Consider the following 24,417-nt stretch of genomic DNA (forward strand, 5'->3'; position numbering starts at 1 on the left):
AGCGGCCGTGCTCTATTTTTTACTCATCTTTCTCGCTTTCTTTTGCCTCCATCACTTAAGCGTGCCTCTGAAGAGCTGAAAGAGGGTGTGTGAGTGTGTACGCATGTTTGTGTGAGTGAGAGAGAGAGAGAGTGGGTAACAGTATGTCTGTCGTTTTTTAAGGGATGCGTTGCTCAAGCTTTTAGAAACTAATGTAGTACCCCCCACCCACTGCTGAAGGAATAAAATAAATAAATTAAAGGAATACAATTGTGTGCATGCTGAAAAGCTGTTTGTGTCCTGGACGACAGCATGCTAAACCTTTCCAACACTAGACAAACATGACCACGGCACTCACATAAGTCCAGGTGGATCACATAACGGCTCATGCACACTCTTCTCTTGTAGAGTTTACTTTAACAGTGTCTTTTGAGTTTACTTTTACTTTTTACTGTATTTTCAGTAATGGGAACCAAATCCAAGTTTATATAATAGGTGGCACCCAACAGTGTTCTTGCAAGGGTCTGGAAGGATGTTGAAAAGTTGTTTGAGCATGTGTCTTTACTTTCGGGTATCAGATCCTAAATGAAGGATTTTGGAACATAGAGATAGAGAGAGAACAATATGATTGTTAGAGTTAGACATCCTGTGTTGTGTACTTGAAGTTTGAGGACGCACAGCATGTGTGCTCATGAAGGAAGGTGAACTTGACCCTGACCTCTGAAATCCACCTGAGTATCTATGGCAACAGCCACATGAGGGATAACTGTTGAGAGACACTTCAGAGAGCGCCACTTCAGAAGTGTGTCGGAAAGTGGCCAAAGCCATAATGAAGTCTTGGAACACACACACACACACACACACACACACACACACAGAGTGATTTTGGTCCAGAAGTCTGACCCTCTATTTAAACTTTGGAGCTGTAGCACCTCTCCAACTGCTGCTGTCTGACAAAGCTGGCACCAAACATGTGTGTAATCAAGAATGAAAGCTTTCCTCCGGCTTGCCATGTGCGTGTGTGGAGAGGAGGCTTTGCCAGGAAAGACCCCCTCATTAAAACCCACCCCACATAGGGTGCCTGTTTAGTATATGCTTTAATGTAATTTTCTCCATAATTTATGTATTTCTGGTTGTTTTGAGTGTGTGTGTAGGTGGGTTAATGAGAGCTTGGCTGCTCATGAGTTGGATGGGAACCTGGGGGAGATCTGGGAGAGGCGTTAGTCTGTGTGTGCGTGTGTGCGTGTGCGCGCGCGCATGCTCACTCAAACAGCCCTGCTGAGCAGCATGTGTTGGAGTGTGTGTGTGCGTGTGTGTCTTTTGTTTATTTATGTCAGAAGTTAATCCCGCTCCGTCGGGGACCCTGTTTTCCGGAAGCTGCTTTAGCAGGGGACAGGCAGACGCTTGTAATCGGATGCTTTGGTCATTTGGAGGCAGTTGCTGTGAGACAAGGGAGGTGATGGTCAGACCACTTGCCCAGAATGTGCGCTGTTGTCTGGCCTGGGAAAGACACAGCCCACACTGGCCTCACTAAACCAGAGGCCTTTGAACTGTTTACAGGCCTGTTGAAATGTTTTAGTGCTTTGCCAAGTCCCAAATCCATGGCGACTGACTGTGGGGGATGCAGGTCTTTTTACTGGACACTGTGGCTTGCTTTTCGTTCGTGATAGAAACTAACTCGTTGAACACAATGTCCTGCTTTTCATTATAAACACACCCGACCCAGTACGACAGGTTCAGAAAGGAAAAGCGTACTTGGTTATCAGTAAACACCTAAGCCAGCCCATTCCTAGGTTTTGTACGTTCTCCTCTCCTCACCTTTGTGCCGATAGAGATAATCTGGCATTTGGTCGGCATGGGCTGACCCATCCTTAAAAAAATCTGTCTCGTTTCCTAAGAGTGCCAGATTTGTGATCAGATACACTATTGCAAGCAATAGAGAGAGCAGAGTGTATGCGTGAGAGGGATGGGCTCAGTTAGTGGAGGTAGACTCTCTAAGTAAGGCAAACAGACAGCAATAGATACATAAATATGAGAAGGTTGCATGGTTCTGACAGGTAGGGGATTTCCAATGCAAACGTGCATGTATGCTGTTGCGCGAGCCTGCCGAAGGCGAGATGAAAAGCAGCCTGAAGCCGAGGGGCTTTTCTGGGGGTTCTGGCCTGTGGAGAGGAGATGTGTGCTGAGGGAGAGCGGGGTTTCTCCAGGATTTTGCCGCTTGCAAAAAAGCCCCAGGCTGAAAAGCTGAAGGTCCGGTTAGCATGCTCGCTCTTGCTCGCTTCTCCACTTGAGGGTTTCGTCTTGCTGCATGTTCGATCAGTCAAGAGTTCAGAAAACAGGAATATTTTTCATGAGTGTCCAGTTTACCAAAACATGAGGAATGAATTGGAAATGTTAAGCCTTGAAGTGATGCAAGCAGAGCATAGTGAAATTGTAGGTAAAAGAAAGAGGTTTTCTGACTTTACTTCCATTTTTTTCATACTCTACAGATTGCCCCCCTTATCCATGTTCTCTCCCCCCCTCTCTCTCCTTATTCTTTCTTTATGCGTGTGTGTGTGTTTGGGTCTGCCTGTCTGTCTCCCTACCCCCCTCACCCATCCCACCCCTGCTGTGTCTGGCTCCTGTGGGCTGATGTAATTGGCTTGTTGTGAGTGAGGAAGGGGCTGGCTGCTCTGTGGCCTGATCCCATTCATAACCCTGGGCATGCTCTAGGATATTTATCTAATGACTCCTCTCCAAATGCTACCTACTGGGACACTCGCACACCTGTACACTTGCCACATTTAACATCTACATTCCTCTCTCATCTGCCTATCTCTCTCTCTGTCCCTCAACTCACTCAGTCCCTCTCTTTATTTCTCTCTCTCTTTCCCCCCTCTCTCTTTCTGTCCCTCTCTCTCTTCCTCTCCCTTTTCCGCTTCTGGATCAACCTTTTTTTTTTGCTGGCAAACATGGTCCCTTTTGAATTAGCAAAGTGAGAGTAAGCTCTTAATTTTAAGTTCTTTCTCATTCTGTTCCAGCACGTTAATTGGGCCCCAATGTAGGGGGGAGTATCTGAGATGTAGACTGAATGTAAAAGGCTGTGATGAATTCAGCTCGTTCTCCTGTAATGGCATGCATACCTTGCCATGGGTCCCACATTATTTGAGCAGTGTGCATTTAAGCCTACAATTTGTGTGGTATTGCCATGGAGAGTAGTCCTATGTGTCTAGGTATTAGATTTTTGCCTGTATTTTTGCTGCATCCTGTATTTATTTTTTTTCTTAGCTGGAAACATTGTTTCATTGCTGTTTCATTGCTGAGAGACATAATTACAAGAAAATTGACAAAATACCAGTCATTAAATAACTGATTCACTGACACAAAAGAATGCTTGCATGTTTTGAGAGAGGAGAGCTGCGTCCTGTTTGACCAGGAAGGTGAGGACCGCTAGGAAGAGCAGATAAGAGGGCAGGAGGTTGGGACACACAAATTAGGGCACCTGTGGGATAAAGTATATGGAACACTTACATTTGCCTCTATATCGCCTCTGGCAACGCCACCAGTCACTGCAGACAAATGCCTTGGAGGGGCCGATGGGGGAACTCAGCCACCACAACGCACCTGATCCCCATCACACACACACACACACTCCCTCAGTCTCTTCCTCCTAACCTCCTCCCTCTCTCCTGTGCTCCTGTGCTCTTAAAAGACACTCGCTGATGTCCTGGTAGGCTAGGCCAGGGGTTCCCAAACTTTTCCACGACAAGGCCCCCCAAATACCACTAGGTTCTGACCAAGGACCCCCTTATTAAACCCATCGACAATACTACGGCAAATGTAAAAATACATTAAGTTAATCCTAATAATTATTTTAGCCACAAACACTTCGCGGTGGAGCATACAGTGCGTAAAAATTGTATTTGGGGCTTTCTGCTATATGAGAGCTATCACGACTATTATTCCCAGTCCTTATCATGGAAAATATAATATATCATATATACAGATATGTGTCACATTATTATAATGGCATTGTATAACAACCCTCATAGTAATAGGTATATTTTTAATTTTTCAAATATAGTTATTTGTTGCTTTTATTTTTCCCTTGCTGCGCCCCCCCCTGGCACCCTCTCACGGCCCCCCAGGGGGCCCTGGCCCCCACTTTAAAAACCACTGGGCTAGGCAGCCCATTTATATGTACACTTTACCCACAAACTCTCTCTCCCTCTCTCTCTCCTTCCTTCCCTCTTTCTTTCTCTCCCTCTCTTTCTGATTTTCACACTCACACTCACACAGACAGAATTGTCTAGATAAACAGTCTCTCCTTCTCTTGGAATAGACAGACACAAAAGTTGAAGATGCTTACCTGGGTGCCATATACTCACACACTCACTTCACCACACACTTTAGAGTAGACGGGTACCACACACACACACACACACACACACACACACACACACACACACACACACACACACACACACACACACACAGTTCCAGTTGCTTACCTGTGTTTGCCATCAGGAGGTTGGCAGCAACAGGGTGTTTGCACTGCAGGGACTTTTTGTAGTTCCAATATCTTTTTTGCAGTTTTCATAACTTTTTGTGCGTTCAGACTGTCTGGAACTGGGGACAATTTGAATACCTATGACCGTAGTTCATATAACTATTAGCTCCTACTTCAGCTCCTACTTTATGTTGATTGGGCAAGCACAATAGCCAACTTAACCAAGGCAGCAAAAGCACCATTTTTAAAAATCAGTGTAAAAATAATTCAGCTTCTCTTTTTAAAATTTGCTTAACATAAAAACTGGACAAGGAGGTTACAGAAGCTGACTACTCTCACACCTTTTGGACAGATGAAAAGAATACTAAAGAATAAGAAAGCGACAATGCTGACTCTTTTTCTGCTTCCTGATACCATGAGCTTGTTTGGAACCGTGAGTTCTAGTAATCCTAGGAGCCGTGTAGTTGTAGGGGTAGGCTCTCCAGTTAGAACTTATTAGAACTGTTTAGTTCGAAAACGTCTAATATCTCCTGGTCTTGGCCTCCTGCTTGTTTCAGCCTTTTAAGTTTTCCTTTCACAAGTTTGTTACAGCAGGAGAAATAGAGCTGCAGTCCTCAGGTGGTGTGAGATTGAGTCACTTCAGAGACCTCCGTGCACTCTCACTTCACACTCCCACTCTCTCTCTTTCCTCTCTCTCTCTGTCTCTCTATACACACACTCCCACTCTCTCTCTTTCCTCTCTCTCTCTGTCTCTCTATACACACACTCCCACTCTCTCTCTTTCCTCTCTCTCTCTGTCTCTCTATACACACAGTCCCTTTTTTTACCTCATGGGCATTGGCGGCTGAGGTCCCAGTGACCACAGCAATAATTGCCCTCATTTTTCTGAAGTAAAGTCCAGATAGCCCGTCTGCCGCCATCATCTCTCCCTGGCCACCACTCAGTTGGCAGCAGGTGATGCTGAGAGAAACACGGAGTTGAGTTTTTTTTTTTTTTTTTTTTTTTTTTGCTGGGTTAAGATGTGTCAAGAGAAACAATTCACCAGTGTCACGGCCGCTTTCTCTGAGCAGACTGAGCTCAGTGGCGGGATGGGCAAAGCAACAAAAATGTCTAACTGAAATACAACATATCCCTTGGCCAATCAAGAAGCGACGCAGGCTCTAGGCTGCGGTCAGACATCCCCACTAGCTCCATAGTGTGCACATTGTTCTTTAGGGAGCCTGGATATCACCCGGGCATAATTAAAGTTAGTTATGCCAAGTTTAAATGCCACTTTGTAAAGTCATTAATTCATTAGGCGGCAAGTCTTGCCGAACACAAAACCAATTTACGAGGCGCTAAGAGGCACAGGGAATCTTCCGCCTTGGCATTCTGAACGCGTACGACTTTTCCATTATCTGCACTGTCTGTTTGCGGATGCCAGCGAAAAATAAATACAATTTAAAAATCAGCACAAGCTGTTCTGTTTTTATTAGAAGGGGGGAGTAAAAGTATGTCTGACTTGTTTAATGAAATGTAAGAGACTTTTTGGGACATTGTCTGAAAGAGGACAGTTTCTTTAAGGTTAATGCTTTCTGTTTGTTTGTATGTTTTTAAAAACAAACAAATATAATATTAGACCATGCTGAATTAATTGTGTTTGGGAATCTCTTTGAATGTTCATATTTGTCCAATTTAAAAAGCACTATATTTCGTTTCTGCAACATCATTTGTCTCTAGACAGTCTAAATGGATGTGGCTGGTGGTGTTTAAGAATTCTGCTTCTGTTTGACGTCTGCAGCGCTTCACATCAGAAATGTCAGACGTTTTAATGAGGGTGAGGTTTTTAATCAAGCTGAGGGATTTCTCATGCCGTTTGCCTAATGAGGCCACATGATGATACAGCGCCTTACAGTCAGAGATCGGACAAACATTACAGCTGCCAATCAAGTCTCATCCCATGTTTGCGCAGCACTGACTGAAGTATGGGTACATACCTTAGATTGTAACTCTGTGTGGGTTTGATTGGCTTTTTATGTTAATCTGTTTTTCTTTCTCTCTCTCTGTCCATCTCTCTCTCTCTTCCTCTTTCTTTCTTTCTTCCACTTTCTTTCTTTCTTTCTTTCTTTCTTTCGTCTTTCTTTCACTTGCTGTCTCTCCTACAGGGCAGTCTGAGGAGCAGTCATCAGATTTCTCCCCAGGAATTCCTGAGCGAGCTGAAGGCTGGAGTTGTAGATGAGCGCCTTTTTGCCTGCCTAGACTCTCTCAGGGTCTCCCTCACCAGCAACCCTGTCAGGTATGACATTTGCCATTGCATGCTGCTACTATCCAACCCACCAAGTAACCCAGTACACCATGAACCAGAAAACTCTTCCGTTACTGACACACAGAGTTGATCATCTATCTGGTTTTCATAATGTCACAATGCACTGTTCTCACACTTGTAAGCTCTCCATGTGCAGCTCTCAGTGCAGTGTCCACTATCCAACCACACCATTTTCGCCTCTGTGAACCTCTGACCCCTCACACTGGTGATGGTGAATGCTTGTCTCATGTTCCATCCCCAGCCAAGCTGCCCGCAACGGCAGGGACAGCACTGCATGCTAGGACACATAAATATGTAGAGCTCGTCCTGCTGTGGCTGCCCTTCCAAAACTCTTTTTCTCTCATATCACCCCTTTGCCATCTCTAGCACTCTCCCACACTCTTTTTCTAGCACTCTTTCACACTCTCTTTGCCACTTGCCTATGAAATGTATGATGTTTTTAAGGAAAGAATGTCCCCACTGTGTATGACACACATGTACACAAAAACAGACACACACACTCATTTGCAACACACACACACACACACACACACACACACAATATATCCTGTAGTCCCCCACTGCTCTCAGTGTGAGTTGCTTTTAAAACGCAAACTGTTAGATAAAGACCACTGAAGCCAACAAAGAGAACAACTCTGAAAACTGTTTTAATAATTTAGAAGCCTATTTTTGAGTCTGTACCTCCTGGTGAGGCAGTAATCTGTGTTTGCCTCATAGTGCATCACAGTATGTCTTCAGTGTTATGTCCTTAGTTAATATTGTGCATGTGGAGGGGACAGTTTCATATGTCTTTTTGCATCTGCTCTCATTTAAAGGTATACTATGCAGTTTCCGGTATTTTTGGCAACTGTAGAGCTCCCCCTAGAGCAGAGGTGGGCAAACTACGGCCCGCCACACATTTTAAACCAGCCCGCCGAACATTTAATTAGGTTATCGTAGGCTGCTTGCTATATTTTTCCTGCGATAGACGACGTTGTGGTTAGCTTTACTGCAAACTGCTTTTCCCTTTTCTTAGAGAATGTTTACAATGTCAATGTCAAAACAGCATGTTTCATAAGGATGATACTTTTTGGATCCTCTCTCAATCACCATTGCAGCAGATCTAACTTGAATGTTATGCTACTCCATTTAATTGGGAGTGCATCTGAAAATAAAGGTAACGTGTGCGTGTGTGTGTGTGTGTGTGTGTGTGTGTGTGTGTGTGGTGTGTTTGTGCATGTGTAGCAGATGACATTTTGTCTGTTGGGTGCCATAGCAGGCTGTTAATTTGAGATGACAGAGAGACAAATGAAGAAAGAAGGACTGTTTAAACATCATCTGGTTTGTCACTGGTGAAATTCATGGAACCCACTTACAGCTGTTAGGTTTTCATTGGCAAAGCTAATCTGTCAAGGCTATCTCTCAATCTCTCTGCATACATTTTCACCCATATTTAATGCCTGACAACATTCTCGACACACACACACACACACACACACACGCACACACGCACACATGCACACACACACACACACACACACACACACACACACACACTTTTACTCTCTCCTGTTTCCAGAATCACCAATCACTCTGACCGTTTACGCACAGCTATTCTCATTATTGTGTATCTGCGGCACATGCGAGATGAGACGCCTGCGCTTGTTAGGCTTATCCGATCCGACTCAAATAATGCATGCAGCCTCTGATGAGTCGCCTGCTACTGTTTGAAGGCTATTTTAGAAACACAGCGCTCTTGCCTCTGTCCCTCAGTCACCACGTTGTTTTCATCACAGTGAAAGGGGACTTGTTTCAGTCTTTCTTTTAACTTTTGTGGAAGTCTGTGTGAAGGTGGAGATGGAGGAGGCGGATGGTGATGAGGAGGAGGGGGCAGAGGAGAGAGGGGGTGATCAATAAGAGGAGTTGTCCCTTTGAGGCGAAAGCAAGGGTAAAGCTTTCTCAGGTCTCGGATATCACCGTGACACATGAAGAAAAAGACGGTGGTGGAGTATAAACATAAATAAAGTAGAGCGCTCTCCACAATCTAGAGTCAATTATCTGCAGACAGTGCGGTGAGGTGCGTTTTAGATGCTGGGTTTTGTGTGGTGTTTTACATGTGGTATTAAGTGTGTGTGTGTGTGTGTGTGTGTGTGGTTGTGCACATCTATGCCTTCTAGTGCAGCCCATAACACTTATTATTACGTTGTTGGATACAGACACACACGCACACTGTAGGCACCGTCACTATTCCGTATACAATGTGCACCTTATGCACATGCTCACCCAAACGCTTCTCTCATTTGTAAACCAGCATGCATTACTCATTAGTCTGCACCATGGTCTCTATGATAATGAATGAGCCATTTAAAGCCGAAAGAAGGCTTTTGAGTATGGAGGTGTCTTGCTTGGAGGAGGTGACAGACGCTTACTGGCTTTGTGGTGTGTGGAGAAGTACAAGTCTCTTTTTTTATGTTCTGTCAGGAGAGAATAGGGGGAAGAGGGAGAGAATTATTATAATAAGTAAGGCGGAGATGTAATTCCCTGGGGATTATACGCCTTTCGTTGTACTCAGGTGTCTCTTTTGCACACACACACACACACACACACACACACACACACACACACACACACACACACACACACACATGCACGCACACACACAGCAGCGTACTGTGAAACGAGCACCTGCAAGCAGAGCGTAGTTGAGCAGAGTTGAGCAAGGGCCACACGCCTCTGTATCATCGCTGTCTGCCAGGAACTCCCTCATCTTCCGTTCCATCTGTGAAACTTTCTGACAGGAGCCTCCTCGACAACATTTCATATTGCGTCTTACGAGTGTCAAATCAGCCATTTAACACAATCCAGTGGAGGTGATGAGACTTAGCATGCACATTTATGTGAGTGTTTGTCCTTTATTTCCTCAGTAATCACGGGAGACAGATGGAATGACGAGGTTGTTTCTGGAGACAGTTTCACTCCCCCTCTCTCTTTCTGTCTCTGTCTCTCTTGGGAAGGAAGTGCTGTTGTTTACTTCAGGAGTGTTGGAGAGGTAGATAAACGCCATTTGAGAGTCAATAAACTGCAGTTTATTTATTTCCTTTTGTGGAAAGGAAAGCTTCGCTGAGTTGCACATGAGAGGATTGTGAGAAGTAAATCCTCATTAAATCCTCATGTGTTTGTGTGAGTCTGTTTACTGTGTGGTGTGCTTGTCGGTTGTAATATGAACCAAAGAGATCAGGCTTAAATTTAAGGTCTCTACAGAAGTTTTTTTTTTTTTTTTTTTTTGCCGGAAATTGTTAGACAGTTAGGTTTAATTGCTACATGCTGCTCTTTAAGTCGAACAATTGCAGCCTTTAGGATGATTAATGTTGCAACACAAAGCACATCATGCAATAACCAAAAATGACGCAAAAGCCTCTCATTCTCTCTTTATCCATTGCGTGATGCATTGTATTTTTCCCACTCCTACGTCTTTTCCCCTATTTTCCCTCTTCACACTCTCCCTTAATCACTCTATTCAGTCCCCCCCCCCCTCTCTCTCCCTCTCTCCCCATCTCTCTCTCTTTCTCTTTATCTCTCTCTCTCTCCCTCCCTCTCTCTCCCCCTCTTTCCCCTGCCCTGCAGTCACACATCTCCAGTTGATCTGTCTGCTGTCTCTGTCCCTGGTTCCCTTATGTAAGGGGCGACTGCAGACTGTTCAGCCGCAGCGGCTCCACTGGCAGCAGTGCATCTGTGTCCTGGTGTGCTTGCTCTGCTCTGCTCTGATGCTCTGCTGCCGTGTGAAGGATGAGGGATGGCATCTTTCTGTCGGCCCACAGGGCTGTCGAGTAAAGACTGGAGGGGTTCATCGCTCACAGGGGTGTGGGTGGAGTGACTCATTTGTGTGTGTGTGGGTATGTTTACGGGTGTGTGTGTGTGGGTATGTTTACGGGTGTGTGTGTGTGTGTGTGTTGTATAATAGCATCTCTGTGATCACCGGAGAGAGCCGAAAGTAGGAACGGGGTGTGTGATTTGTTTTCACACACACACACACACTCACACACATACCCTCTGATTGGACGCATGACTGATGGTTCTGTTACAGGGCACATCGCAGTCAGTGACAGTGATTTATATTTATTTTTTATCCCCTCCATTTCACACATTATCTATTTCCCCTTTCCCTGGTCTTGGTCTCGACTAGCCTTTTATACTTCTGTTTTATCTGTTTTTCCCCACTCCATACCTATTATATGATGTGCCCCTTCTCCCTTTACTTTTCCCTGTCTGTCTCTATCTCTCCCTCTCCCTCTCTCTCTCTCTCTCTCTCTCTCTCCCTCCTCACTTCTCTCCCTCCCTTAGCTGTCTTTCCTTTGTCTATACTTTCTCTCACTTTCTCTTTCTCTCTCTCACCCTACCTCTCTGCTTATCTCTTCTCCCCCTTCCCTCTTACTGCCTCTCTCCTTCCCTCCATGTATTTTGTTCAGTTCAGAAGTTCATGTTCAGCCAGTGCGGACAAGCCCTCTAAGCTGCCGACGAGCAGACACCTGTTCAGCTCCTGTCTGTTTGATCAGCTGCCGTGGCCTGACTGTTTAAATAAGGGATTCCATGATAACTGAGCGATGGCACCCGCATGCCACACAGTGGGACTCAGAACCCTGCCAGCCAGGCAGTGCACTGTATCACCATCCACTTTAGTTGAACTGCATTTCTACAGTCCCCAGCACCCTATAGATCATGGAAGAGCACTGCAGAATTGAACACAGCACTAGATCCATGTGTGTTCTAGCCCTTATCACTGAAGAACCAGGAAGGACTGCATTCATTGCTTTCACTGACAGACAAAATGGCACCTCAGCGTTATTTTGGGTTCTTAATCCCCTCACCAAGCACGATTGGGATGTCATTTCCGGATGTTGTTTCTTCAGGTTTGCTTTGACAGTGCTGATCGGAGGCATTGATAAGCAACATGTGATGTGAGAGTGTTTGTGTGTGAGTGATCTGCTCTGTGTGTGAATGATGCACAGTTTGTGCCGTATCAGTGAGGAACACACACGGATGAGATATCGTCCTGCCTGTATACGAATGTCCCAGTTACTGTTCCCAAGGCTGTAGTCTAGCTGAGTCTAGCCAGAAAGAAGACGGTGTGCTTGATACTTGGGTATCCTCTGTGTATGTGTATGTGTATGTGTATGTGTTAAGCAGCCAGAAAGCTAACTGTATGCAAAAAAACATAAGCGCATGAGATGGGGAGTTCAACATAATGTGAAGTGTTCATATGCTAGACACGTCACCTCTTCCTCTTCAGCTGCTTATTTGACATCTTTGTGCTTTTTATTCTGTCTCGTTCCTCCCCACTCCTCTTTCCACTCCTGCTGTTCTCCTATCCTCCTTTTTTCCTGTTCTCCCTCTTCTCTTTCTCTTAAGTTCTGTGTTTCCCTCTGTTCTGTCCTCTCGTTCCTCTGTTGTACTCTGTCCAGGGAGCTTGCAAGCGATGTGACACAAAGCAGGTAATTTCCCCAGGGACCAATAAAAACCCTCTGCCGTGTTTCCCAGAATCCCATGGGTCGGGATGGATTCCGCAGGAAAGGTGTTTCAAAAGACCATGATGATTATGATTCTGTTTCTTTGTTGTTGTTTTTTCTGTCACTTTTGTCCCGCTGCACTCTTCTCTTTGTCATCCCTCTTCTCTCCCAGACACCGGTGGGTGGAGAAGGGCTGGACTGAAAAAGAGAATGGAACAGTTATGGAGAGAAGGGGGGGGGGGTGGTAATGTGGTGAGGTGAAATAATGAGCAACAGAGTGAACATACAATTCAACTTGAATGCAAGAACACAAACATACATGCTCAGAGGACACATAATTGAACATGTATTCACTTGTGTGTGTGCTTGTGTGTCTGTGACTATAATCAGCACGTGCTGATGCATCATTGAGAAAACCTGCGCCACAGTGTGGCTGCCTAGCAACAGCCAAGTTTGTTTAGTTCATTAGAAATGTGAAGAATAATGATGTGTGTGTGTGTGTGTATGTTCATTATAGCCGCAGAAGGAGTCATTATGATAACTTTTTCTTCACAGTCAGTGAACTCTCTGTGTGTGTGTGTGTGAGTAAGCATGCGGCAGGCGAGGCACAGATATGTGTGAAGCATTGGTTAGACATTGCCCTAGCTTGTGTGTAGGCCCTGAGCTCATCAAATGATGCTTACCTCAGTGTATTGTTCTTTGAACTGATGCTAGGGTGGTTACTCATAGAGAGAGCCATTAGGTTGTTATAAAAGCTGTTTTGAAATAAGTTGGCTCATTACTTTACTCTGTACCAAGCCCATATGATATTACTAGATAGAGCATTCAAGGATGATATCAGCAGACCTTTCTGTTTAAACATTTATTGGCTATTTAAACACTTATTGGCACTTTTAAGAATGCTTTGTTAGCCAGTTTTACAGGAAATAACAGCACCAGTTATCTTCATAACTAACCGAGCTAAACAGTTAATGAATACAGTCGGCTGCCTGATCATTCAGGAACTCACAAGCTGCTACAGTTAGGATCTTTTTTTGACTGTGCTGTGTTGATCAGGGGACTGGTGTGCGTACACGTGCGTTGTGGTTGGTTGTGCTTATATTGCTTGAGCGTTTTCTCTTTGTTCTCAGAGTGAGTGGGTGGGTAGGAAGGTCGGTCGGTCGGTCAGTCCAGTCCAGTCAATGTGTCCCTCTGAACTGTCGAGTGTGTCTGCATCAGGAATGTCTAGAAATAACTTCAAATAACTGACAGTGGTTTGGCTATTCATGTTACCAACACTGCTCTTTTGAGGGTGCATTATCAAGAGCTACTGCACATAGCTTCTGGTCACAGTCAGTCCTTGATTAGGCTGCACATTTGTTCTCCCTTTTATCTACCTGCACTGTGTAGGCTACATACTGTATGCTGTGGTGCAACTGGCTACAGCACTCATACGGGTCCAAGTTCCTGGGTTCCAGTCCGACCCGGGTCATTTCCCAATCTCACCCCGTCCCTCTCTCCCACTTCTGTCGGCCTCTTCACTGCCCACTTCACCCTGGCCTCACTTTCTATGATGGACAAACTTATCACATTTATAGCTTTATGGCTGCATGCTCAATGCACACTAGGCAACACCCTCGCCAGATAATCCACACCAAACGACCACTTGTAGGCTACCTACTACAAACACTACAACAAACACATACTACAATCACAATGCACCACCCATCACTCATGATTTCACACAACATACCACATGCAGTGGAAAAGGCAAATCCTTTTAAATACACACAACCCTGCCCAGCCCCTTTACAACCCCTCTTACATCTAAGTGAAGCAGACACATTCATCATTCACATACTTCCCCGTGCTCCCGCTACACAATCATGTTCACTCACATGCGCACATAAAAACACACACTCAGAGCTGTCATGCTGACAAATGGAAGCAGCTTTAAGTGTGTATGCATGCAGCTTATACCGTGGCCTCAGACGGGAACCTTTCCCAAGAACAGTGGTTGTGTTTTTTTTCTTTTTGCATTCCTCTACTCTCTTGGTCTTTTTGTCTCTTTCTGTTCATTTGTGATTCCTTGAACCCTCTTGACCACAACTCCGTTTTAGATTACATATCCAAACCTTTACCTTCTTCTTCGGCTAATTCTTCTCTGTCAGTGTGTTTGTGAGTGTGTGTATGGGGGGCATGCATGCGTGCGTGCGTGAGTATGCGTATGAGAGGAGAAGAGAGTGTGTGTCTCTGGTCTCCTTCCATTCCCACCAGCAATCGTCACTGTCCACCGCTTCTTGACCCCTCTCTCCAAAGTAATTCCCACAATCCTCTAGGCACGGCGGGTGCAGCGTCACCCCCGGTAACCCCTCTCTGTCCCCATGGGAATGAGCAGTGTTTCTTTTTTCTTTTCTTTTTTTTTTTTTTTTTGCGTTGCGGCGTAATTGTATTAAGTGTGTGTGATGAATGGCGGTGACACCCAGGTGGAAATTGGTTTTTGATCTGATATTGGAGCTGACCTTCAGGTGCAAGGCCCCAGATTAGTTATTTTGTCACATTTACAATGGGGCCCTGGCTACTGCCGCCTCTCCCCTGCCTGCCGCTGGCCTGTCTAAGCCTGCAGTCAGCACACAGCTACCCCTGGAGCAGCACAGCAAGAAATACAACCGTCTTCTTACTCAAACTCACACACATGCACACACTTACTCTGGGGCACACATCACTCTCTCTCTCCCTCACACACACACACACACACACACACACACACACACACACACACACACACACTTCAGAACTACACTTGTCTCTCCTTATTTCCTGTTTGATTTTTTTCCCCTTTTTTACTTTTTTATATATATTTTTGGCTCAGCACACTTACAAGAATGGGCTCCAATTGATTGATGATGTCTGTGTGGTTGACTGATGATGTCTGACTGGGTTTTTGTAGTTTCATCACCAGCTTTCTTTTGCTGGCAAAATGGCCCCGACTTTTGCTGAGGTTGAGTATGGCGCCGAGCAGGGAAGAGATGTCACACACTGATTAGATTTAGATGGCTACTGGTGTGCGATGCTGAGTCATTCGCCTCACACACACACACACACACACACACACACACACACACACACACACACACACTCTCTCTCTCTCTCTCTCTCTCTCTCTCTCTCTTTCTCTTTCTTTCTTTCTTTCTTTCTTTCTTTCTTTCTTTCTTTCTTTCTTTCTTTCTTTCTTTCTTTCTTTCTTTCTTTCTCTCTCTCAGGTCATCTCAGGTTAAGCATCTTGCTGTGACTCCCAACTGCAGACCCTCTGCCTTCCACACACCTTGTAATCGGTTTCCAGATCTAATACATAAATGAACTGTGTGTGTGTTGTGTTTGTTGTACTGGGTGTTGTTGGGTCAAACAGCTTTGGACTGGAAAGGATATTTATTCTGAACGCCTTCAAGTGTCCTTTTTATTGTGATAAATCCCTCCCTGTTTTTTATTCCACCACTTTTGTCACCTCTAGTTTGCATTCTTTCTTCTCTTCCTTCGTTCATTTGTGTGCCATTCACTGTCTATTTTTCTGTAGTCCGTATGCCTTTTTTGCTTTAATATAGCCATCGATGCTTGTGGCATTAAACTACTTTATTTTGTCCGTACTTAATCTTTCTCTCTGTCTGCCTTGTTTCTACATGTAGGCTATGTCTATGTGTGTTTGTATCCTGTACCCTGCTGGAGGTTATTTGAAGAGGGGGCCATTATTTTTGCCTCTCTATTAGGCGGAGAGGATGGACCTTTAGTTAGGAGTAGTTAATCGAAGGAGTTATACCTGCCTTACTGGGGAATGTGTGAAGTGGGTGATGAAAAGGTGTGTGTGTGTGTGTGTGTGTGTGTGTGTGTGTGTGTGGATTTGAGGGTAGAAGAGTGAAAGGTCCTCATGCTGGATGTCACCTTTGAGTTAAGTGTGTGTTTTTATTGACACTGTCCTGAACGGGACCACAGGCCTCACTTCAGACTGGCTTGGCCAAGTTAGCTTCTGTATTTGCCGGTAAAGGCTGATCTGATTTCAATGCTGTTCATCCTTTCCTATAGTTTTCTGTGGTCCTGATCCATAGATGTTGATCTGATCCTTTCACTGTAGTAAGGTTGATCAATTAGATGCAAAAAATATATGAAGATAACTATATTTGGGAGACTGTTCATTTGGGTAGATTATCTGCCATTTTAGTTTTCTGACAGTTTTTGTACACATGTGTAGGACACATAATGAGTTTCCTTCATTTTCTTTTTTCCACCAAGCAGTTCAACATTTCTGTGTGTCTGAGGTCAACATGCATTTAGACACACCCCACACACACACACACACACACATAGACAGACAGACAGACACACACAAGCTCACTCCCAGGTACTCTCACTCTACTGTCTTGCTGTCTATCACTGTTCTCTCTTTCTCGTTCCATCCTTTCTCTCATACAGTCTCTCTCTCTCCCTCTCTCTCTCTCCCTCCTTCTGTCACACAACCCCATGTTTTGTAACATGAATGTATAGATCTCTATTAATTGGCCTAGTGATTTAGTTCAGAGACATTTGGCAAAGTTCAATCCAGGCAATCAAGTCTTTGTGTCTAAATTATAAACCCAATGACATGCAATTGTAATTTTTCTCATGCCATAAAGTAACAACAATAACTCCCCAGTCTTGTATAGCCTACCCACTTGATAATTGCTTATAGAATTGGATACTATAGAATGGAAAATAAAATTTGAAATTAAACAAATGTGAAGAACTGTATTGCATTTTGGGGCTCTATTACATCGTATTGCATCGTATCACACTGAATCGTTCCATATTAAAACATATGGTTTCTGAATCGTATCGTAGCTTGGGCATCTATATACGTATCAAATTGTCTTATAAGGGAGAGATTCACGTCCCTAATATATATGCGTGTGTGTTTCTTTGCACTCTGTCTTTTTTTGAAAGTCTTTTTCAGTTAGACATGATAAAAATAGGTGGTTCTTTATTGTCTCTGTGTCTGTGTCGTGTATTCAAACATTTTCATGCATTTGCATATAGATATTTGGTGTGTTTATGTACTCTAGTGTTTGTGTGTGCTTTATTACTTGCATCACCGACTCAGCCTTGCCACATACAGAGACTAACCCAAACTACTCACTTATATTTCAGTCACACTCACTTTTCTTGGAGGTAGTCCACTGCATCTTAACACTCTGTATATGAAACGCAGACAACTCCCCAGTTCATACAGAACTCTTCGCTCTCTTTTCCTTGTTTCTCTCTTTCCCACTTTTTCCCTTCTCTGCACTCACTCATTCAGCTTTGACCAACTAAGTGCTCTCCAAATTGGCTTCTTTAGAGAATGAACAGCAGATCTGCCCGGGGCCACAGGGAGAGAGGGCTCACCGTGGCAGCAGGCCTATCAATCTGAATTTCTAATCCAGACATTTCGCTGTTGTTCAGAGACTCATTTGCCTTCAAATTCAAATGTCAGCATATTGAGTGTCTGGCTATACTACTTCTCTTTGGCTTGTTTTTTTTCTCTCTCTCCCTTTCTGTGCATCCCTCACTTTCTCTCTCTCTCTCTCTCTCTCTCTCTCCCGCTCCGTCTGGTCTTTTAAAAAGGTAAAGTCATTTGCTCTCATTCGGCAGCTCGTTCTGGGAGACCGGTTTGACAAACAGGTTCATTAGCGGCAGAGGGAAGCTCTCTGATGCGGTTGTGCCATTTCTGTGCCACAAATTTGATTAACGCTAACCTGAGGGGACCACACTCCCCTTAATTAGAGTTTTTTTTTTTTCTCTGTATTTCTTTTTTTTTTTAAACCAAATTAGCTTTTTCTTAGTAAACAGTTGTCTCATGTTCACTGCAACTTCAATATCTGGCTCCATCACTCAGTTGTGTTCAGCTTCTGCAGGTTTGGCATATCTTGAAGACTCTGCAAGAGTGATGGACCTGATGATGTTGTTATGTCTGTTGTTGTTGGTGTTGGTGTTGTTGTTGTTGGTGTTGTTGTTTTATACCTAGCCTGATGTACACTAGAGAAGAGTGAACCTATTCAGGAAAAATCACTAGTGACAGTCTTGATCCTCTTGCCAGTTGTGTCTTTTATAGTGGATTCACAGAGGCACACCCAATTGAAGCCGTTTGCAGGCAAATTGCAAATGTTATCTCTATTTAGCTCTATTTCTCTCCCCAATCGGGCTGAGCGTTGGGACTCTTGAGCCAGGGGCCGAATAGGCAGATTGAGGCTGATAAAGGAGCCTTCCTTACCTCTTCCTAATCTTTGAGGTTGCTGGCTGCTCTCACACCTCTCGCCCGCCTGATAGCCCTGAAAGGTTTGCCCAGTGAGAGTGCACCTTGACTGGGGCAGGTGGGACGTGGAGGCCGGGCCCCTTCAGTCGCCTCCATGAGACTAGCCTGCTGGTTGTTAGTCTCGAACCATTGGGCAGGTAAAAGCATGATTTAGTGGCGTGTTGATGTCGTCTCGTCTAGTTGAGTAATTTGCTACATTTTCACGTGAGTCTCAGGTCATTAGTGCTTTTCATTTTTTTTCTCTGTCTTTTTTTCTTATCCTCCAGGCTTAACAAACCAGTGTTCACAGCTTTCCTCCCTCTTTCTTTCTCTCTCTCTTTTACCCTCTCTCACTCTCACTCTCCCTCTCGCTCTCTCTCTCTCTCTTGCTTCAGGCATGTCATTTGTTTGTGTGCCACCACAGTAGAGAGAGATTGTGTGTGTGTGTGAATAGTGTGCAAAGTCTCTCAGCGATTAAGTGTTCTTTGTACTTCTTGAGCTTTCAGCAGCACCTGAGAGACCAGTGATATGGAACCCATCTCCTTACTGCACAGCAAATATGGGTCATTAACATGAATGTGCTAATGAATGTGCGACAGGATGAGGAGGGAGGGGGCCATGGAAAAAAGAGGAGGAGCGAGAGTTTTGAGTGGGCAGTAATTTGTCTATTTGTGTATCAGTTTATACTCAGAAAAAGACATGATGAGGGGAATAAATGGGCTTAAAAAGTAGTTGAATAATAGATGGACAAGTCAAACTCTCTCTCTCTCTCTCTCTCTCTCTCTCTCTCTCTCTCTCTCTCTCAAACACAGAGAGTGAGAGTGAGTTTGCTTTGATCAAGGCCTTTATCCCTGAGGCGTTCACTCAGTGCCTGAGGCTTCAGCAGCACAGCTCTGTGAGCTCAGGTCACCCTTACTCAGCCCCATATGCTCTACATTGTGGGCTCTTGTTTGGTCTATGAAGGTTTTGCACCTACAGTACGTCATAATGAACCTAATATGTCGTTTTGAGGCAATATGTTGTGTCATTTGTGTAACAGTTAACCTCAGCATCTGGGATGGGTCACTCACTCCTGTGTGCTTAGCAACCTTTCATTTCGTAGGAAATTTTTGGTCTCCAAGGCAGCGAGCTATGTCCATCACCTCAGGTACCCTGTGGAGGTAGAGAGAGAAGAGGGAGAGGTGGAAGAGCTTATAGGTATGAAGGACAGCACAGAGATCCCAGAGGGGTCAGGGTAGTGACTGGATTCAGACCCAGGTGGCCATGATGGAGTCGTCCCTCTGGATTTGCTCTCCGTCATGCGTCACTCTGCTTATTCTTGCTAGTCATGTTTCCCCTTCAGTTCCACTGCCTTCAGGGGTGGCTTATCCTCTGCAGTTTCAGCTGTGACTGTTGATGTGGCAACGGTCCTGCTGTGTGAGGTTTTGGTGCTCCCATAAACTTCCTTAAGGGGTTTACAGCTGCACTGCTGTTGACTGTTACACCGTTACACAGTGTAGCATTGGCAACAGTGAGAAGACTGAGTGAGAAGTTTTTATGCTCTATAACACCGCGCTTGTCAAAAAAAGAAAGAAAAAAAAAACAATAGTTTCACAAATGGAATCAATTGTTGCCTCAGCAGATGCAATTCATCTTCTTTTTTTCTGCACCAGCGCTCCTAGTCTTCATAGGGCTTTGGGCCTGATGTTAGACAAAGACTGCATGAGAGAGAGATTGGGAGGAAAAAGAATAAGTGGGTGAACCGGATGGAAAGTAGATGCTGGGGTCAAACCTCACCTTTTCAGACCACCAAGTTTTCAAGTTTACAAACAATTGCCCGTTTCTTACCTTTAGTCAAACTACCTCTACAAGTGCTGTGCTATCAGTCTAGTCCTGTTCTCCCTTTTCTCCCTCTCCGTCCTCCATCCCCTATTTCCTCTCCTCCCCTCTCCTGTCTGCCCAGGAGCTGTGTCTTGTTAAATAGGCCAAGACTGGTACCAGATGGGCTGGGGTGCAGGGATGTTTGGCAAGGCGCCTGCAGGATGTCGGAGTTTTATGTCAGAATTTTCAGCATGCATAGGTTGTGTGTGTGTGTACTGGGTTACGTGGTGTGTGTGTGTGTGTGTGAGAGGAGAGCTGCAGCCTTGGGGTGGATGTTCCAGTGGAAGCAGCCCAGTCAAGCTGCCTTAGCCACCAAGTTAGCCAGATAAGACGCCTCATTTTTCTCCCTGATTTATGACCGCCTCTGTTTCCCTGCAATGGCATGATGGATTTGTTTTCCGCCGTCTTTAATGTTCAGTTCTGACTGAGGCAGAGACAGAGTGTGGGGGAGAGAAGGTCCTCTATCGCCTCTCAGCTCTAACAGGTGGATGATGCTGTGCTACCTTGGCCGCACGCAGCCGGTGACATGTTTTCTCTCAGTGAGAATAAGTGACTGTTAAAACTCTAGTTAAAGCCAAACTGTCAAAGGAATTTTTCAAAATGACATGATAAGGTGCTTGAAAGGAGGTCTAAACAAATGCAATGAGATTGGGTTGCTTTTAGTGCCTGACTTTCTTTATAGAAGAAAACAGTGGAGCTTTTTGAATATTAAATAAATAAATGATCCTAAATGATTTGTGATGACTATGAAGTTTTTGGTAAACACATTTTTGGTTTCACAGTAAATGACTCATTCCTGCTGCCTACTCATATGGTTGATTTGCAAACTGAAATGATAACACGGTAGTGGAAGGAGGCTGTAGTGTTGTTTTTTGAAACAAATTACAGGCTACTTTTAGCACTTAGCATACCAAATCTTGCAATGACGCATGAAGCATTTTTGATGTAAAAAAGCATTGCCTTCCTAGGAAATTTATAAAATGTCTACTTTTCCTTGTGTAAACTATTTGCTGTTGAAAGAATAATAATGGAATAAAGCAAATATAGCTATTTGCTATCATTGGTGTCCAAGCAGAATGCGGCAATCACAACAACTGGTGGAATCAGAAGTGGTGCAACAGCTTGTAAAGTAAAGGTGGAATTGTAGACAATCTTAGAAGATGTAGTGACATAGATCATCAATTACAGCACACACTAGTGGCCAATTCATTTCATATTGTACACAAGGCTTTTAGAAATGTGCCATTCAATGTGCCATAGAATGAAGCCATTCACACTGGCAGAAATTGGCTACTGAATTTTGTTGGATAGCAATTTTGGCAACCCAGCCTGTCATCACTTTAAAGGGATATTCCACCATTTGGGTAATTACTCTCATTTTCCACCTCTCCTTGAGTTAAACAATTGATTTTTACCTTTTTCCAGTTCATCCAGCCGTTGTCTGAGTCTGGCCTAGCATAGATCATTGAATCGGATTAGACCATTAGCATCTCGCCTGCTAGCATTATGTTTAAAAATTAAAAATTAAAAAACGGAAAATGAAACATGGAGATGGAACTATTCTCATTCAGGTGTAATAATCCAGTCACTAACCAATTCCTCTGCTGCAGCTCAACCTTGTTGCTGGAAGTTAGCCTACGGGGACTATTTTCAGGTGCTGCATGATATCATTAGCTGCTGCGCCCATGGTGTTCCTTGATTATTATGCTGGAATGAGAATATAGTTCCATGTCAAATCAGCCTAGAAAAATTGCCACTTTTCATTTTCCGTTGGTCTTATTTCACTTTCTAACTTGAGACGAGACAAGTTTTAAATATGAAAATTACCGGATATCTTAGTTACTTTTAAACATGATGCTAGCAGGGGAGAAGCTAATGGTCTAATCAGAGAGTCCTGCCGAAAGATAACTGTGAGTTATCTTCTAGGGGTCTATATATCAAGTTTGCTGCCTGTACCATAGTTTCTGCAGCCCAGCCACTTTTATGGCCTTCTTTACACGTTTCTCATCTTCTCAAAGGAAATCTGGACCTTATTCATAGTGACCATTGGGTCCTTGTTTACCTGTCTGACCAATTCACATTTTACAGTGTCCCAACTTTTTCGAAGCCGAGTTGTAATAATCGGAACAAAAGCAATAGGGTTCCTGCAGCTTCGCTGGGCCCCTAATAATAATCTGAACAAAAACAATAGGGAATAAGGAGCCATAATATAGCATGGACCAACTGTTTTGATAATTGTTGGCAGCTTCTTAAATTTGAATAATTTCTTTTTCTCCTTAATGACAATAAACTGAATGTTTAGTGTGTAGACAAAGCATCATTGCATTTTCAAAATTGTACAGACAACTAGTCACTTAATCAGGAAGCTAATCAACAGATTGATCAACTAACAAAATAACAGCCCTACTTGTATTCCACTAATGAAGCTAATTTAAGAGAGAGACAGGAGATGGACAGACACTGAAGAATAGAATGAGACAGACAGAGAGGGAGATAAGAGGAAGATTGAAGTTTTGTCATTTGAGTGTAGTGGGAAGATGAAAGGAGGAAAAAGAGAAGGATAGACACAGAGAGTGATGAAGATGAGTAGAGCGGGATGAAGAAGATTGAAATTCGTCATTTGGGTGTGGGTAGGCGGACAAGAACGCTAATGAACGGCAAGAGCTTTTTTTCTTAACAGAAAACATGCACAGACACAGTTCAAAGCTGCCGCATGTTCACATATTTTAATTTTTTTTTAAGATCTTTCCTACTTTTTCTTCCTCCTCAGAGACTGCAGTTATTCCCCACAGATTCAGCACCAGCTGTTTAGTGTTGGGCGCAGTGCTGGAGAGGCGGTGGAAGAGAGAGGTGGCAAAGGCGATGTGCGCTGTTCTGTGGGGAATATGCTATATCAGAACACACACACACACACAATAATGTGCTGTGGTCTGAGGCCTTAGAAAGTTTTTCCCAACTCAAAGTGCACTCTGAGTTTGGTGCCTGTGTGTACTGTATGTCTTTGAGTCTGATTGTAGGCAATTTCCATGACTGCTTCTCTCACACTTGTGTGTATCCTGGCTGACATTTGCCTGTCGGTTTGGTGAGATGGCCATTGTGAGCGGCGCTGTAGATGATTGATGCCATTATTCAGAGGAAGCTGTTTATCTCAGCCTGGGCTCCTTCGGGGATTACTGGCATCCACCAAACAGTCAGAGTAATGTTAGTGTTTGCTCCCTCTCTTTCTCTCTCTCACACACACACACACACACACACACACACACACACACACACACACACACACACACACACACACACACACACACACACACACACACACACATACACACAAGCACATACTTCACTCTCTCTCTCTCTGACTCACACACACACACACACTCACACACAGACACATGCATACACCAAGAGCCTGGTTGTGATGACCCTTTTTTCACGCTAATCACACTCTGTAGCACCCACCTTTTAAGAATCTGATATAAATAAATAACCCTCACAACCCACCCCCAATACCTCACAGGAAGTGTGGGAAGATGAAGGGCTCGTTTTCCACATCCACATCTCAGATGAGATGCCTCTTTACACTCTGATAGGCCTTAGATGACTCTAAAGTGTCAGATTACCGCATAAGTTGAAAGGGTTTACATGATGGCATGTACAGTATGTATTTGTGTGTGTGTGTGTGTGTGTGTGTGCACATTCAGTGGAGAGTACCTTTGATTTGATGGGGGGAGCAAGGTTGTCGCGGTAGTATAGCATGCTTCCCGCTCGGCGATCGGCACTTTGTCATCACTGCGATGCCTCCCTCAGTTTCCCTTCCAGTGCACGCACATCAGCTGATTATTCCTCTCTTCTGTGGGTGTCTTCACTCCACCAGCTGATGGCTTGCAGTGAGGTGGGGGGAAATCAGGCATTTTGTGTGGCTACCTATGCATGCTGATGAGACATCTGTCAGGACCCTGGCGTGGCCCTCTCAATATCATCCCCAACCTTGGCCTCCCCTGCACGAGACCAAGGGTTTAAATTA

General features: G+C 44.3%; 1 protein-coding gene across 2 annotated transcripts in view; it reads left to right on the plus strand.

Moving 5' to 3' along the window:
* The window catches only part of LOC121698440 (protein diaphanous homolog 3-like), a 295,588-nt gene that overhangs the window by 61,346 nt on the left and 209,825 nt on the right, over positions 1-24,417 (plus strand). For both annotated transcript variants that reach the window (XM_042080537.1, XM_042080536.1), the window contains exon 4: positions 6,613-6,743. In XM_042080537.1, the coding sequence (XP_041936471.1) occupies positions 6,613-6,743 (131 nt within the window). The remainder of the gene's footprint in view (positions 1-6,612; positions 6,744-24,417) is intronic.

Source organism: Alosa sapidissima, chromosome 23 (assembly GCF_018492685.1).
Source record: "Alosa sapidissima isolate fAloSap1 chromosome 23, fAloSap1.pri, whole genome shotgun sequence".
Lineage (NCBI taxonomy): Eukaryota > Metazoa > Chordata > Actinopteri > Clupeiformes > Clupeidae > Alosa > Alosa sapidissima.